The sequence below is a fragment of the Lampetra planeri genome, chromosome 51 (assembly GCF_965212315.1).
Source record: "Lampetra planeri chromosome 51, kcLamPlan1.2.h2, whole genome shotgun sequence".
Classification (NCBI taxonomy): Eukaryota; Metazoa; Chordata; class Hyperoartia; order Petromyzontiformes; family Petromyzontidae; genus Lampetra; species Lampetra planeri.
In genome coordinates this window covers 1,406,802-1,420,183 of record NC_136157.1, presented here as the reverse complement: position 1 = coordinate 1,420,183, position 13,382 = coordinate 1,406,802, and the positions used below count along the sequence as shown (strand labels likewise).

Genomic DNA, 13,382 nt, shown 5'->3' with positions numbered 1-13,382 from the left:
GGTGGGCGATCTAGGCAAGGCCGAAGGCTCTGCACGGTACTAGGCCTCGACACCCCACATGTCTCAGGCGACGACTTTGTGGTATAAACTCGATATACCCAGCGGTGCCCGGGGGGAAAATACATTTCAAATCTTTTGAAAACTTTAAAACATTACATACCAATGAAAATACAACTGTGTAATTACTTTTAAACCCGACGCGCCAGGAATCGATTCTCTGAATCGCGCGAAGGAATCGATGGTTGTAGATTCATTTAGAATCGCCCTGTTCCCGTTTAAAATAAGTTGATTATAGAGTCGATATAAACTGCTACGAATGGGAAATATCCGGCGTTGACCGGGGCAAAAATATTATTAAAAACTCCTGAAAACTTTCAAACATAACATGGTCAGGGTGAGTGGTGAGGGTGAGTGGTGAGCGGTGAGGGTGAGTGGTTGTTGTGAGGGTGAGTGGTGAGGGTGAGTGGTGAGGGTGAGTGGCAGTTGTGAGTGCTGATGGGTGAGTGGTGAGCGGTGAGGAGTGAGTGGTGAGTGGTGAGTGGTGAGCGTGAGTGGTGAGGGTGAGTGGTGAGGGTGAGTGGTGAGGGTTAGTGGAGAGTGGTGGGTGGTGATTGGTCAGTGCTGATTGGTCAGGATGAATGGTGAGTAGTGAGGGTGAGGTTGAGTGGTGAGGTTGAGTGGTGAGGGTGAGTGGTGAGGGTGAGTCGTGGTTGTGACGGTGAGTGGTGAGTGGTGAGGGTGAGTGGTGAGAGTGAGTAGTGAGGCTGAATGGTGAGGGTGAATGGTGAGAGTGAGTGGTGAGTGGTGAGGGTGTGATTGGTGAGGATGAGTGGTGAGTGGTCAGGGTGAGTGGTGAGGGTGAGTGGTGAGGGTGAGTGGTGAGGGTGAGTGGTGAGGGTGAGTGCTGAGTGGTGAGTGGTGAGAGTGGTTAGTTTTGAGGGTGAGTGGTGAGGTTGAGTGGTGAGGGTTAGTGGAGAGTGGTGGGTGGTGATTGGTCAGGATGAATGGTGAGTAGTGAGGGTGAGGTTGAGTGGTGAGGGTGAGTGGTGAGGGTGAGTCGTGGTTGTGACGGTGAGTGGTGAGTGGTGAGGGTGAGTGGTGAGGGTGAGTGGTGAGGCTGAATGGTGAGGGTGAATGCTGAGAGTGAGTGGTGAGTGGTGAGGGAAAGTGGCGAGGGTGAGTGGTGATGGTGAGGGGTGAGTGGTGAGGGTGAGTGGTGACGAAGAGTGGTGAGGTTGAATGGTGAGTAGTAAGGGTGAGTGGTGATGGTGAGGGTTAGTGGTGAGGTTGAGTGGTAAGGGTGAGTGGTGAGGGTTAGTGGTGAGGGTGAGTGGTCAGGGTGAGTGGTGAGGGTGAGTGCTGAGGGTGAGTGGTGAGCGGTGATGGTGAGTGTTTGTTGTGAGGGTGAGGGTGAGTGGCAGTTGTGAGTGGTGATGGGTGAGTGGTGAGCGGTGAGGGGTGAGTGGTGAGTGGTGAGCGTGAGTGGTGAGGGTGAGTGGTGAGGGTGAGTGGCAGTTGTGAGTGGTGATGGGTGAGTGGTGAGCGGTGAGGGGTGAGTGGTGAGCGTGAGTGGTGAGGGTGAGTGGTGAGGGTGAGTGGTGAGGGTGAGTGCTGAGTGGTGAGGGTGAGTGGTGAGAGAGTGGTTAGTTTTGAAGGTGAGTGGTGAGGGTGAGTGGTGAGGTTGGGTGGTGAGGGTTAGTGGAGAGTGGTGGGTGGTGATTGGTCAGTGGTGATTGGTCAGGATGAATGGTGAGTAGTGAGGGTGAGGTTGAGTGGTGAGGGTGAGTGGTGAGGGTGAGTCGTGGTTGTGACGGTGAGTGGTGAGGGTGAGTGGTGAGGGTGAGTGGTGAAGCTGAATGGTGAGGGTGAATGGTGAGAGTGAGTGGTGAGGGAGAGTGGTGAGGGTGAGTGGTGATGGTGAGGGGTGAGGGTGAGTGGTGACGAAGAGTGGTGAGGTTGAGTGGTGAGTAGTAAGGGTGAGTGGTGATGGTGAGGGTTAGTGGTTAGGTTGAGTGGTAAGGGTGAGTGGTGAGGGTTAGTGGTGAGGGTGAGTGGTCAGGGTGAGTGGTGAGGGTGAGTGCTGAGGGTGAGTGGTGAGCGGTGAGGGTGAGTGGTTGTTGTGAGGGTGAGTGGTGAGGGTGAGTGGCAGTTGTGAGTGGTGAGCGGTGAGGGGTGAGTGGTGAGTGGTGAGCGTGAGTGGTGAGGGTGAGTGGTGAGGGTGAGTGGTGAGGGTGAGTGCTTAGGGGTGAAGGTGAGTGGTGAGAGAGTGGTTAGTTTTGAGGGTGAGTGGTGAGGGTGAGTGGTGAGATTGAGTGGTGAGGGTTAGTGGAGAGTGGTGGGTGGTGATTGGTCAGTGGTGATTGGTCAGGATGAATGGTGAGTAGTGAGGGTGAGGTTGAGTGGTGAGGGTGAGTGGTGAGGGTGAGTGGTGACGGTGAGTGGTGAGGGTGAGTGATGAGGCTGAATGGTCAGGGTGAATGGTGAGAGTGAGTGGTGAGTGGTGAGGGAGAGTGGTGAGGGACAGTGGTGAGAGTGAGTGGTGAGGGTGTTTGGTGATTGGTGATTGGTGAGTGGTGACTGTGAGTGGTGAGGGTGAGTGGTGAGGGAGATTGGTGAGGGAGATTGGTGAGTTGTGAGGGTGAATGGTGAGGGTGAGTAGTGAGTGGGAGTGCTGAGTGGTGAAAGGTATTGTCAAAGCCCACCGGGCTTTGACAATACCTTAGTATCTGTGTATATATGTAAGGTTATTAAGAAATATATTTTTCACCCGGGCAACGCCGGGTACTTCTGCTAGTTCACTATAAAGTACAGGCGTCCCTCAAGTAACTTGACCCCCCCCCCCCCCACAGTGCAAATTCAGTTACGCAATTCATTTTTAGGGACATACTTCACATGGACGCTTTGTGTTTCACATTTACGTGCTCTCGAAAAAACAAAAAATATTTAAAATAAAATAAAAAATATTTTAATTTCTGAAAATTAAAAGCAGACAAACAATATTTCTGATGTCGTCACCGCGTCATGGCTGCGCCCGGCGTCATCAGCTGGGCGTAGCCATCGTAGATCTACCGCCTGTGTCTGCATCGCGCGTGCGTCTGTAAGCAGCCCACGGAAGTGTTCAAGGAGCTCTGAAGTTACTTATTATTAAGTAAGCCTTGTAAATAGTAATATTTTAAATTTTAATCATTAGTATTTGTTATTAAACTCCTTATTAAGTATTTTTATAATGTTACTATTGTTATCAAGTAATACATTTATTCGTATTTTGTAAACCCAAATGATACTTAATTTTTATTTGGTAACGCACCCCTCCATATAACATGTATGTCTATGGGAAAATAGTCTTCAGACAGCGTGATTCGACCTACGCGTTGTTTTCAGGAACGCATGTCACGCATTATGCGAAGGACGCCTGTGTCTGACTCAATATCTACTCTATCTGCAGGTTATCCTGGAGGGAATTCGAGGAGCATTAAGATTGAGTGATATAGGCCTGGATGACATTTCCGTGGCTGAGGGAAATTGTTTTGGTAAGGTGAAATTAATTCTGTTTTATCATTTTACACTCGCTAATTATTCAACATTCACACAATGAAACAGATTTCCGGCTCAGTTGAGGGTCTCATTGTCAGATTGGGAGTTAAAATCCCAATCAGAGAGCACAGCACGCCATCTCCATCATCCCTCTGGAGTACCGCCGGAGGACCCCTATTTGGTGAGAAGTCACCAGTGATTGTCCTATGGAACAACTGGTCCCTGCCAGAGGAAAGTGGAATTTTCACTGCTGGTTCAGGACCAAACATAAATTAGTGCGTAATAGAGATTTTTTGGGTTAGATCACGTAAAACCTCTATTATGGATGATATTGGTCGCGAAAGCCTATGTGATAAATTAGTGCGACTGATTGGTCGTTTGAGCCGTTACTTTAGGTTGTCAAGCGACCAAAACACCCAGAAAGCTCCCGAGCTCGTCAAATCTCGGCTGCTAAGCAGGCTTGAGCCTGGATATCACTTGGATGGGTGACTCACATGCACAGACAGGTTGCAATAGGGCTATCGGGCCCTATGGCAACCTTCAATCCACGCTGACCTGGGTGGCGAAGTATGGTAAAGAAAAATCCCTCCCAACCCACACGGTGTGGGAAGGCCCTGATCCAGCAGTGGATTTAGATAAGCTCTAACTGGTTCAGATATTCCTTACTGATGTTTTTTTCGTGAACGGGAATCGAGCTCGAGTAGCGGGATTAATAACGCAGTGCCTGTTGGATCCCGATTGGGTGGCTGAGTGGGGATTGTACCATCGGATGTCACGATGCTGTGGTGGATTCCTCTTGCTCCTCCCCTAAACTGTGATTGGTTAGCAGACACTGAGCAGGCGAAGATTCATACTACATTGTACTGAATGAAGAACTGTGCGCTGCTGGAAACTCTGCCCAGTTCATGAATCGCACCCTAGAAGTGGCACTGCAACAATGTTCTGGCCCAACTGAGCTGTGACTAAATGATTTTAAATTCCAGTGGCATCGATATTCTTGCACTACAGCCATGCATTGATAAGTTAATAACTTACGACTCACCAGGAAATGCAGAAAATATATTCTGCTTGTATCTTGTGTGTAATTTAAATGTGCAGTAATTTACCCACGTATTAAAATGTATGTATTCATGTTTTCACCCCACAGAGTGTGTGAGCGGATGTGATTTTGATGAACCGGGGGACTTCTGTGGCTGGGAGAACAGCGGAGGGGACTATGGCTGGGAGCATTGGACTGGTCCCACAAACACTGAGAACACTGGTCCTGACGATGACTTCTCTCGGCCTGGCTGTGAGTATCTTACAGCCTCGCATCGATCACAGCCTCCACTGGAGCTCCTGGCATTGAAACCCACACCCAGTATAATGTGAGTCTCGATCACTGAATTAGTGAAAACAGCAGTGTGTGTGGATCACGGTGTTAGTGAATACAGCAGAGTGTGGATCACTGTGTTAGTGAATACAGCAGTGTGTGTATGGATTACTGTGTTATTGAATACAGCAGTGTGTGTGTGGATCACTGTGTTAGTGAATACAGCGGAGTGTGTGTGGATCACTGTGTTAGTGAATACAGCGGAGTGTGTGGATCACTGTGTTAGTGAATACAGCAGTGTGTGTGGGTCACTGTGTGAGTGAATACAACAGTGTGTGTGTGGACCACTGTGTTAGTGAATACAACAGTGTGTGTGTGGACCACTGTGTTAGTGAATACAGCAGTGTGTGTGGACCACTGTGTTAGTGAATACAGCAGTGTGTGCGTGGACCACTGTGTTAACTCTGCTGTGTGTAGTTGGGAATTACCTGCTGCTGGACGCCGAGTACAACGAACCTGGAACGGCGCTGCTGCTGGAGAGTCCGGCTCTCCCCTCCTCTGGGTGCCTCGTCCTGAGCTTCCACTACTTCCTGTATGGGTCAGCAGAGAACATGGCCATCAACGTTTACATCAACAAAGGTACAGAGGATTTTATCTCCACTACAGTTGTCAGGCTTTGCCAGTAGTTAACCTGTCATGATGTAACTGAAGATATGCACTTTTTTTATTTCAATTTGATGAAAGGCCATATTGCCAACTAAGGGTTGCTTTAAAGCCAAGATTTAGTAGGCGTTGTGTCCATATGAAAAGGTAGTAACTAAGATCATGTATAAGTCTTTATATAAAATTATCGCTCGTATCGCAAATATTAAATGTTGCTCTACACACTACTGCAAGTACATGTGTATGCATAGACCATATCACATCACTGTCTTGAACACTTCAGTGTACATGTCAGCCAATGCGAACCTGGGAATGTATACATGAGTATGGTGGTGCATTTTCACACCATTTTTCCCATTACTATGATGGTTTTATTAGAGATGGGTTTTTTTAACGGACAATGGTTTTAATGGTGACGATGGTTGTAATGGGGAAGATGGTTTCAATGGGGATGGTTTTAATGGGGATGATGGTTTTAATGGGGATTATGGTTGAATGAAAATGAGAATAAGTTTTTCCCATTTTATCTGGCAACAAAACAAGTGTTAAGTTGTTAAAATACTAAACTGACACCTTTTACAAGGAATCATGTCTGCATTACCCACAATACTTGTGGTCAAAATGCAGACAAAAAACACACTCTGATAATATATGCATTGTCCTTGAAACTGATTGGTCCACACCAGAGACAGAGGACGTCCTCTGGTCCAACACCGTTTGAGACGAGGCTCCAAAGAAAGCTGTCTCTTGTGTGGACCAATCAGTTTAAAAGACAATGCATATTTTATCAGAGTATGTTTTTTTTTTGCATTGTGACCACAATAATTGTGGTTAATGCAAACATGATTCCTTGTAAAAAGGTTTCAGTTTGGTGTTTTAACAACTTAACACTTGTTTTGTTGCCAGATAAAAGGGGAAAATCTATTCTCATATTTTGGTACTGGAAAAGGATATTAATGAAAATAGTTTAATGGGGACTATAGTTTTAATGGGGATGATGATTTTAATGAGAATCATGGCTTTAACGGGGATGATGGTTTGAATGGGGATGATGGTTTGAATGGGGATGATGGTTTTAATTGGGATGATGGTTTTAATTGGGATGGTTTTAATGTGGATGGTTTTAATGGGGACTATGGTTTTAATGGGGATGATGGTTTTAATGGGGATGATGGCCTTAATAGGGATGATGGTTTTAATTAGGATGATGTTTTTAGTGGAGATGGTGGTTTTAATGGGGATGATGGTTTTAATAGAGATGATGGCTTTAATAGGGATTATGGTTTTAATTGGGATGATGTTTTTAGTGGAGATGGTGGTTTTAATAGGGATGATGGTTTTAATGGTGACTGGTTTCATCTCCATGTAACTTTGTGTATTTGTGTGTCAGTGGCACACCCCTATGCTCCGCTTCCAGCCGTGTAACAAACCTTCTGTGTCACCCACACTGACCGCAGCTGTCAATGGACAACCCGTGTGGACTGTTCAGGGAAACCAGGGAGAACAATGGATTTTAGCTCAAGTCATGTTCCCTGAGTCTGGAAATGTTCAAGTAAGAGAATCCCTTACATGCAGTGTAGTTCTGTATGTGTGTCTACTGTATTTGAATCACTGCCGATTATATATGTGTATATGGGTTAGATTTGAAAGATATGCAGTTGTATTTGGTGAGGTGCAGATTTGTAATACCAATTGAGAAGGTGTAAAGATTACGACTCAATTAGAATGCACTATTAATTGTTTACGATTCCCCACTGTGTGCACGGCTATTTATTTGAACACTGCACCACCCTTTATTCAAATCAAGCTTGGGCTGGTGTTGAACTCTTTGGGTTGAATAAAGCTGGATGAAATCAAACGTTGTGCAAACCCGATTCATTTAAAATTTGTGCAATTAATTTAAAGTGTTTAAACATTCAGAAACCGTGTAAATGTTTTTTGTGTTTAGTTTGTTGTCCTTCCCCTGCACCTCCAATTATCACGGTTGTCTACGTAGTTCAACATGCATACATACAAATGATGCACGCACGTTTTATTATTTCTTTATGTTTACATTTCATGAAACTGAACTCTTTTGAAAATAACGTTGCGTTATTAATGAGTTGTGTGCATTTCAAGAGATCTCATGTCATACATCGCAACTAAGTGCCAATATTTTCAACCGTATCAGTTGATTAAACAAATCATGATGCAACTTAGATTTTTTTAGTCCATGGGTATTAACCCACTTCATATATTTAAAAATTATATTACCTTCGCTCATGCAATTAAATATGCGTTTGTGTTCCTGCGAGTTCCAATCATATGAATTGGAATTCTATGGACACTTCCTGGGCTGCACAGGTAGAGAACCCCCATTAATTAAATTGCTGATTCCTGCGTCTACTTTAAATGAAGGGGTGATTCTTGGGCTATTCGGATGGTGACAGGACAATCGCCGTGGAGATGAATGGGGATTCTTTGACAGCCTAGCAGTTGTTCAGAGAATCGCCGCCAGATTCCATGCTCTGGATATTCCCCACAGAAAATAGAATTTAAGTAAGGATGCACGCATTAAATCATGCATGTGAGAATCAACTGTTTATTTATATAACCTATATGCTAATGTGTGTATATATATAGTCATTCATTATTGTAATCAAAGCGTGACCATAAATTGTAAATATTCGTATAGTTACTGTGGGCAATTGTTAGATGCCTAGAAAATACCATAAATTCGCAATTCAATCGATGATCCCATTGGGCATCGTATTCCCTCAAACAGCCGCATCGCGATTGGGACCAGTGGCAGTGGGAATCACCCGGCACTTGGTCCCTTGATGTTCCCACCAAAGCGTTGCATATATACGAGTGGTTTCCACTCCAACAGACAACACGATCATTAAACGTGCACTAATAATACGTGACATTGCTTTGTATTTTTGTGCAGTTTGCCATCGAAGGAGTGCGTGGGGAGACACCTGAGAGCGATATTGCTGTGGACAGCGTCTGCGTCTCAGTCTGTGAGCCTACAGGTAAATATGAGGTTGTCGTAGTGGCAGTATTCATATAAAACCGGCCTAATTGGCATGTGCATTCTAGTTTGAATTCCAGGATTACAGCACAGGACACATTGGTTGCGTGTCTCAAGATACATATTTGTAGCTGTATTTGTGATGCCTCATCTTTTGATACATCACTGTTGGTAATGTAGAAACAGGATTTCCTATCTAAATGTAGGCCTTGTATTTGTTTCTGCACTCTGGTCATCGATGCACACACGGACCACCTCTACAAACGCCAGAGATAATGTTTCACCTGCATTTCCCCCGCACTTCCGATTAGCACGGTTGGCTACATACCATGGAAAGTTCAACATACATAGATTAATCACGATGCAAAATATGTCACTCTACTCCGAAAACCCCTCATTATTCCGATTACAGACATATCCTGAGTGGTTGTGTGTAAAGTTAAATTGTACATTTTTCAGAGGCTACTCATACAATTATAAACTGGCAATTTCCCTGTGAATGAGCATGCTTATGTCCTGTATTGGAGATGTGTTTGCTCACACAGTGGCATTAGTTCTACCATGGCACTGCAGGCTCACGATTGGCAAAAGGCTCTTATGATGTGCTCTTCAAATGGCCTTGCTTTAAAGTGTCTTCGGCAGTTTACTACAACTGCATACTGTGCACGACATAACCAAAGCATGCAATTGTCATCTCACAGCTCTTTGGCACATCCGTCCCATGCCCTCAATTGGTGCAGAAAACACCCTCGCCTGCTGTATTATAGGTTCCCATCACAATTGTTGCAATGCCCTCTACTCACTTGGGCATCCGCCAAGAGCATCAACAAATTACAAATACTACGAAACGATCTGCCGTGCCCTGCCCTCGGCATGGGGAGTGGTGGCACAGATTTCTCTACTTTGCTAAAAATCACCGCGCTCGCTCCCCGTATCTGCACGGTTCAAGCAAAAGGTGGCGTCCCTCTATCACCGTACTCGTTGCATGGCCTCCTGTAAGACCCAGCGTCACTGCTCACTCTGCAGCAGTTCCCTCCATCTGTAACTCTACCCCCCTTCACATACGCAGCAGCATCCAGTCTCCTTCCACCTTCAAGAAGAACCTGTAGACACACATTTTTGGCGAGCTTCTTGAGCTTTCTGGGGAAATCCGAGCGAGGCTCCGAGCTTCCCGAGTCGCACTCGAACTTTTAATGCACGGTCGTGAAATTTGAGCGCGTTAATAGTGGACTATTATTATGTTTCATCATAGCAGAATTAATATTGATGAAACACTGTACATAGCACAGTAGATAATAAGTAATATTTAAAAATACTTTTTTTTTTTTAAACACGCTTTAATTAAATGTACCGGACTAATGATGGCAGAACTCCACGACTCCAGGAAGTGGCCCCGAGGCTTGCCACAAAGTAAGGGGCCGTGGTGATTTACAGCCAACGTGAGTTGAGCGTGGACAATTAGCCCCAAGCCGAAACATAACATAAAAAAGATAGTTTAAAAATATGTATTTTTATTTTTAATGATAGAATATAGTTTTGTCATCAGTATGACATACGTATACCAAGTTTGCAGTCGATACGACATTGGGAAGTGGGTTACAATTGAGTTACAAGATTTGAGGATACGACAACAGACAGAGTTTATAAAAAGCGTGTTAAAGAATGTTTTAAAATATGTTTTAGATTTTTTTTTTTAATGATATAATATAGTATTGTCATCAGTATGACATAAGTATACCAAGTTTGCAGTCGATAGCACATTGGGAAGTAGGTAAAATTTGAGTTACAAGATTTGAGGATACAACAGAGTGAGTTAAATAAATATCTAAAGGCGTGTAAATAATAAAAGAGTGCTCTCATGAATGAATGTCGGGTGCATCGGTTGACGAGTAACATCCCATTGTCTTTATTTCATGAACCGAAGCTCCAACAACGCCGGCACCAACGCCACCACCTACGCCACCACCTCCAAGTGAGAATTTGCAGTGGAGTGCGCGGTTCGTCAGGGATGACCTAAACACCTCATCGGTTTGAGGCTTTGTGCTGTACTGGTTTCCAGTGTCAAGCCGCTATATTTATATTTCTACAACGTTTCATCACTGCTGTATATTACAGTATTGTGGTGGGACAGTGACCAGCGCATTGCACTATGAACAGGGGTCACCTCGGTTTGATTCCTGACCACGGCTAATATCAGTGGCGAGTGATGCTTGAACTGGTCCTGCCCCCACAACCCCCCTCCCCACCCTTCACCAATCGGCACTGACCAGCGTGGTGAAATATGGTTAAACCCACATTACTAGTTCAAGTTCATTCAAGTTCATTTCACTAACATGGCCTGGGGGAGGCCTTCATCCAGCAGTGCATTGATAAAGGGCAAGTTATGTTTTTAAAAAATATTTATCCATGCAACCTTACACTTCCGCGACTCCGATTAACAAAATTAGCGACGTACAGTGTGAAAGAAGTTCAACATACGCACATACATACTATTGTGGCTTTATTGATGTTGCACAGTGCCATGTCACCCGAGAGACATGACTGAGACGTGATGTGCATGGTCATACCATCCCGGCCATCATACTACAGTAGTATCATAGCAGATGTCATGAACTAAGTATTATGAGTAATAGCAGTATTTAATTGTAAAAATATCTGTTTGATATATCCAGTGATAAAAAAGTCAAATTTTAATCTGAAACTTTTGACCCACATAGTTCGACGGAAAAATGGAAAACTTTCATATTTTTTAAACTTTTTTCTCATGGAAGTCTTATGTAAAGGTTTTAAAGGTGCTGAATCAAAATAGGTGTCATATTTTAATAAATTACATGTTTATATACTTCTGGGAAAAGTGCGATGTTAAAGTTGATGGAAAGCCAGCAAAGCCTGTTGCCAATTACCAGCATATATGTACATGCTGGTAACATTTACCACCATCACTTGTATTATGCAATGATGTTCGTAACTTTCAAAACCAGGACACTGCAGCATTTGCGGAGACCCTCATTACTGGACATTTGACGGGGTCGCCCACGACTTCATGGGCACGTGCACCTACACCGCGTCCATCCCGTGCAACCAGAGCTCCACCCTGCCCCACTTCAACGTGGAGACGACCAACGAGCACCGTGGCGGCAGCACGGCCGTGTCTTACGTCAAAGAGGTCCACGTGGAGGTCTACGGCCACAGAATCACCTTGGGCCAAGGGCGCCGGGTGCTGGTGAGGCCTGCGCTTGCACAGTGCCTCTTGTTTTTACATTGCACGACCGAGACCCACCAAGCTGGCCAGTCCCGCTCAGCAGGTGCCAGTTTGTTGCTGAGCTGTAAAACCCAAGGCTGTGACGTCACACACACAATGAACGTGACGCTTGCAGATGATGCGGTGACGCCGTGTCCTATGTCCTCACGCCACGCATATAAATGTTATTGCCGTAGAATATCATCTCGACTGTGTCAATTGTGTCACCTCTGTTGTGCAGGTGGATGGGCTGCGTGTGACTCCTCCGTTCTTTATTTCGGGGGTGTACATCCAACTGAGTGGATCCTACGTTGTGCTCGAGACCGATTTCAATCTGGTTGTTCGGTTTGATGGGAACCACCATGTGGAGATAGTCGTGCCTGGAGAATACACGGGGGAACTGTGCGGCATCTGCGGTGAATTGATCTGCTGAGAGAAGTGACACAATAAGCAACTGACTTGACGCTGTAGAATTCATAAAATCTCAATGAGATTTCAGTTGACAGAATATGCAAAGAATTCAGCCAAAGAGGAGCAGCAGTGAGGACCATTGAGCATTATCAGCCACGAATTCTTACAAAAATGGAAAAGTTAAATAGGCCTTTCATCGAACAAGTTCCGTTTTTCACGTAAACCATCTGAATTGCAACTACTAACGGAACGATTTGTGTTGTTTTACAGGGAACTTTAATGAAGATGGCTCAGATGACAATCTGAAGCCGGATGGGTCAGCAGCGGCCTCATCAAGCGAGTTGGGAAACAGCTGGAGAGTGTTCAACAGCTCTGATGATGAGTGAGGATCCGTTCTTCTCAATTATTTCCATGCGCTTCTGCTAATTACAACAGTGCCATTGCAAAAGCCTCTAGATAATACACGTGGAAGGCATTGGTATTGACAGCGATTCGAGCTCGAGATAAATAAGAAGTGCCAAACATGAGCCCCATGCTTATGTAATGTAGGAACTTGGTGGGAGACGACCTTACGGGTAGCACACTCTTTTATTAACACCAACTTCTCACACGGGTGGCTAACTCCAGCCTTAACCCACAAGGTTTTCCTGGCTACACCCATACGGGCTCTTACGCCCCGTAGCCTCTCGGAACACACCCAGCCGGGGTGTCCGTCTCGACTCTGGGTCCCACAGTCTCGGCCCACATGGACGTCGGACCACGGGTCCCACAGTCTCGCCTCCGAGCCACACAGGGCCCCGGCCCTGACAAGGACAGCGGGACTAGGGGTCTCAGGGCCTACCTCTTGAACTCCGTCTTCGGTCTTCGACTGGTTACCAACTCCCCGAGTGCTCCCGCGCGTCCCCCTTTATAGTCCCTCATGCGGACGTCGCTGAGAGCACCCACACCAGTTGACCAATCACTGCGCGCTGCCCACGATCCTATTTCCCCCCCTTGTGTCAGCGCGCACAACCCCGCACCCCGCGCCGCCCCGTGATCTCTCACTGTCGGCGCGCGTCAACACCACCACTACACTTACATTAGATCTGACTGTTGTGCCACTGATGCTGTATTTGTGTCAGCTGTTTGGGCTACAGTGAGTTATCTTCACGATGATGATGGTAATGACGACTGTGATTATGTTTCCAGTGATGTTTTCTCTTTCAAAC

The 13,382-nt window shown here is 45.6% G+C and overlaps 1 protein-coding gene across 11 annotated transcripts in view; it reads left to right on the top strand.

Moving 5' to 3' along the window:
- The window catches only part of LOC144734432 (zonadhesin-like), a 138,692-nt gene that overhangs the window by 25,666 nt on the left and 99,644 nt on the right, over positions 1 to 13,382 (top strand). For all 11 annotated transcript variants that reach the window (XR_013588508.1, XR_013588510.1, XR_013588509.1 and 8 more), the window contains 9 exons: positions 3,446 to 3,530; positions 4,682 to 4,825; positions 5,324 to 5,485; positions 6,967 to 7,061; positions 8,439 to 8,523; positions 10,447 to 10,494; positions 11,504 to 11,745; positions 12,005 to 12,179; positions 12,445 to 12,556. Coding sequence is in view for 8 of the 11 variants with exons in the window: in XM_078616627.1 (XP_078472753.1) it covers positions 3,446 to 3,530; positions 4,682 to 4,825; positions 5,324 to 5,485; positions 6,967 to 7,061; positions 8,439 to 8,523; positions 10,447 to 10,494; positions 11,504 to 11,745; positions 12,005 to 12,179; positions 12,445 to 12,556 (1,148 nt within the window). In the remaining 3 variants the exon portion in view is untranslated. The remainder of the gene's footprint in view (positions 1 to 3,445; positions 3,531 to 4,681; positions 4,826 to 5,323; positions 5,486 to 6,966; positions 7,062 to 8,438; positions 8,524 to 10,446; positions 10,495 to 11,503; positions 11,746 to 12,004; positions 12,180 to 12,444; positions 12,557 to 13,382) is intronic.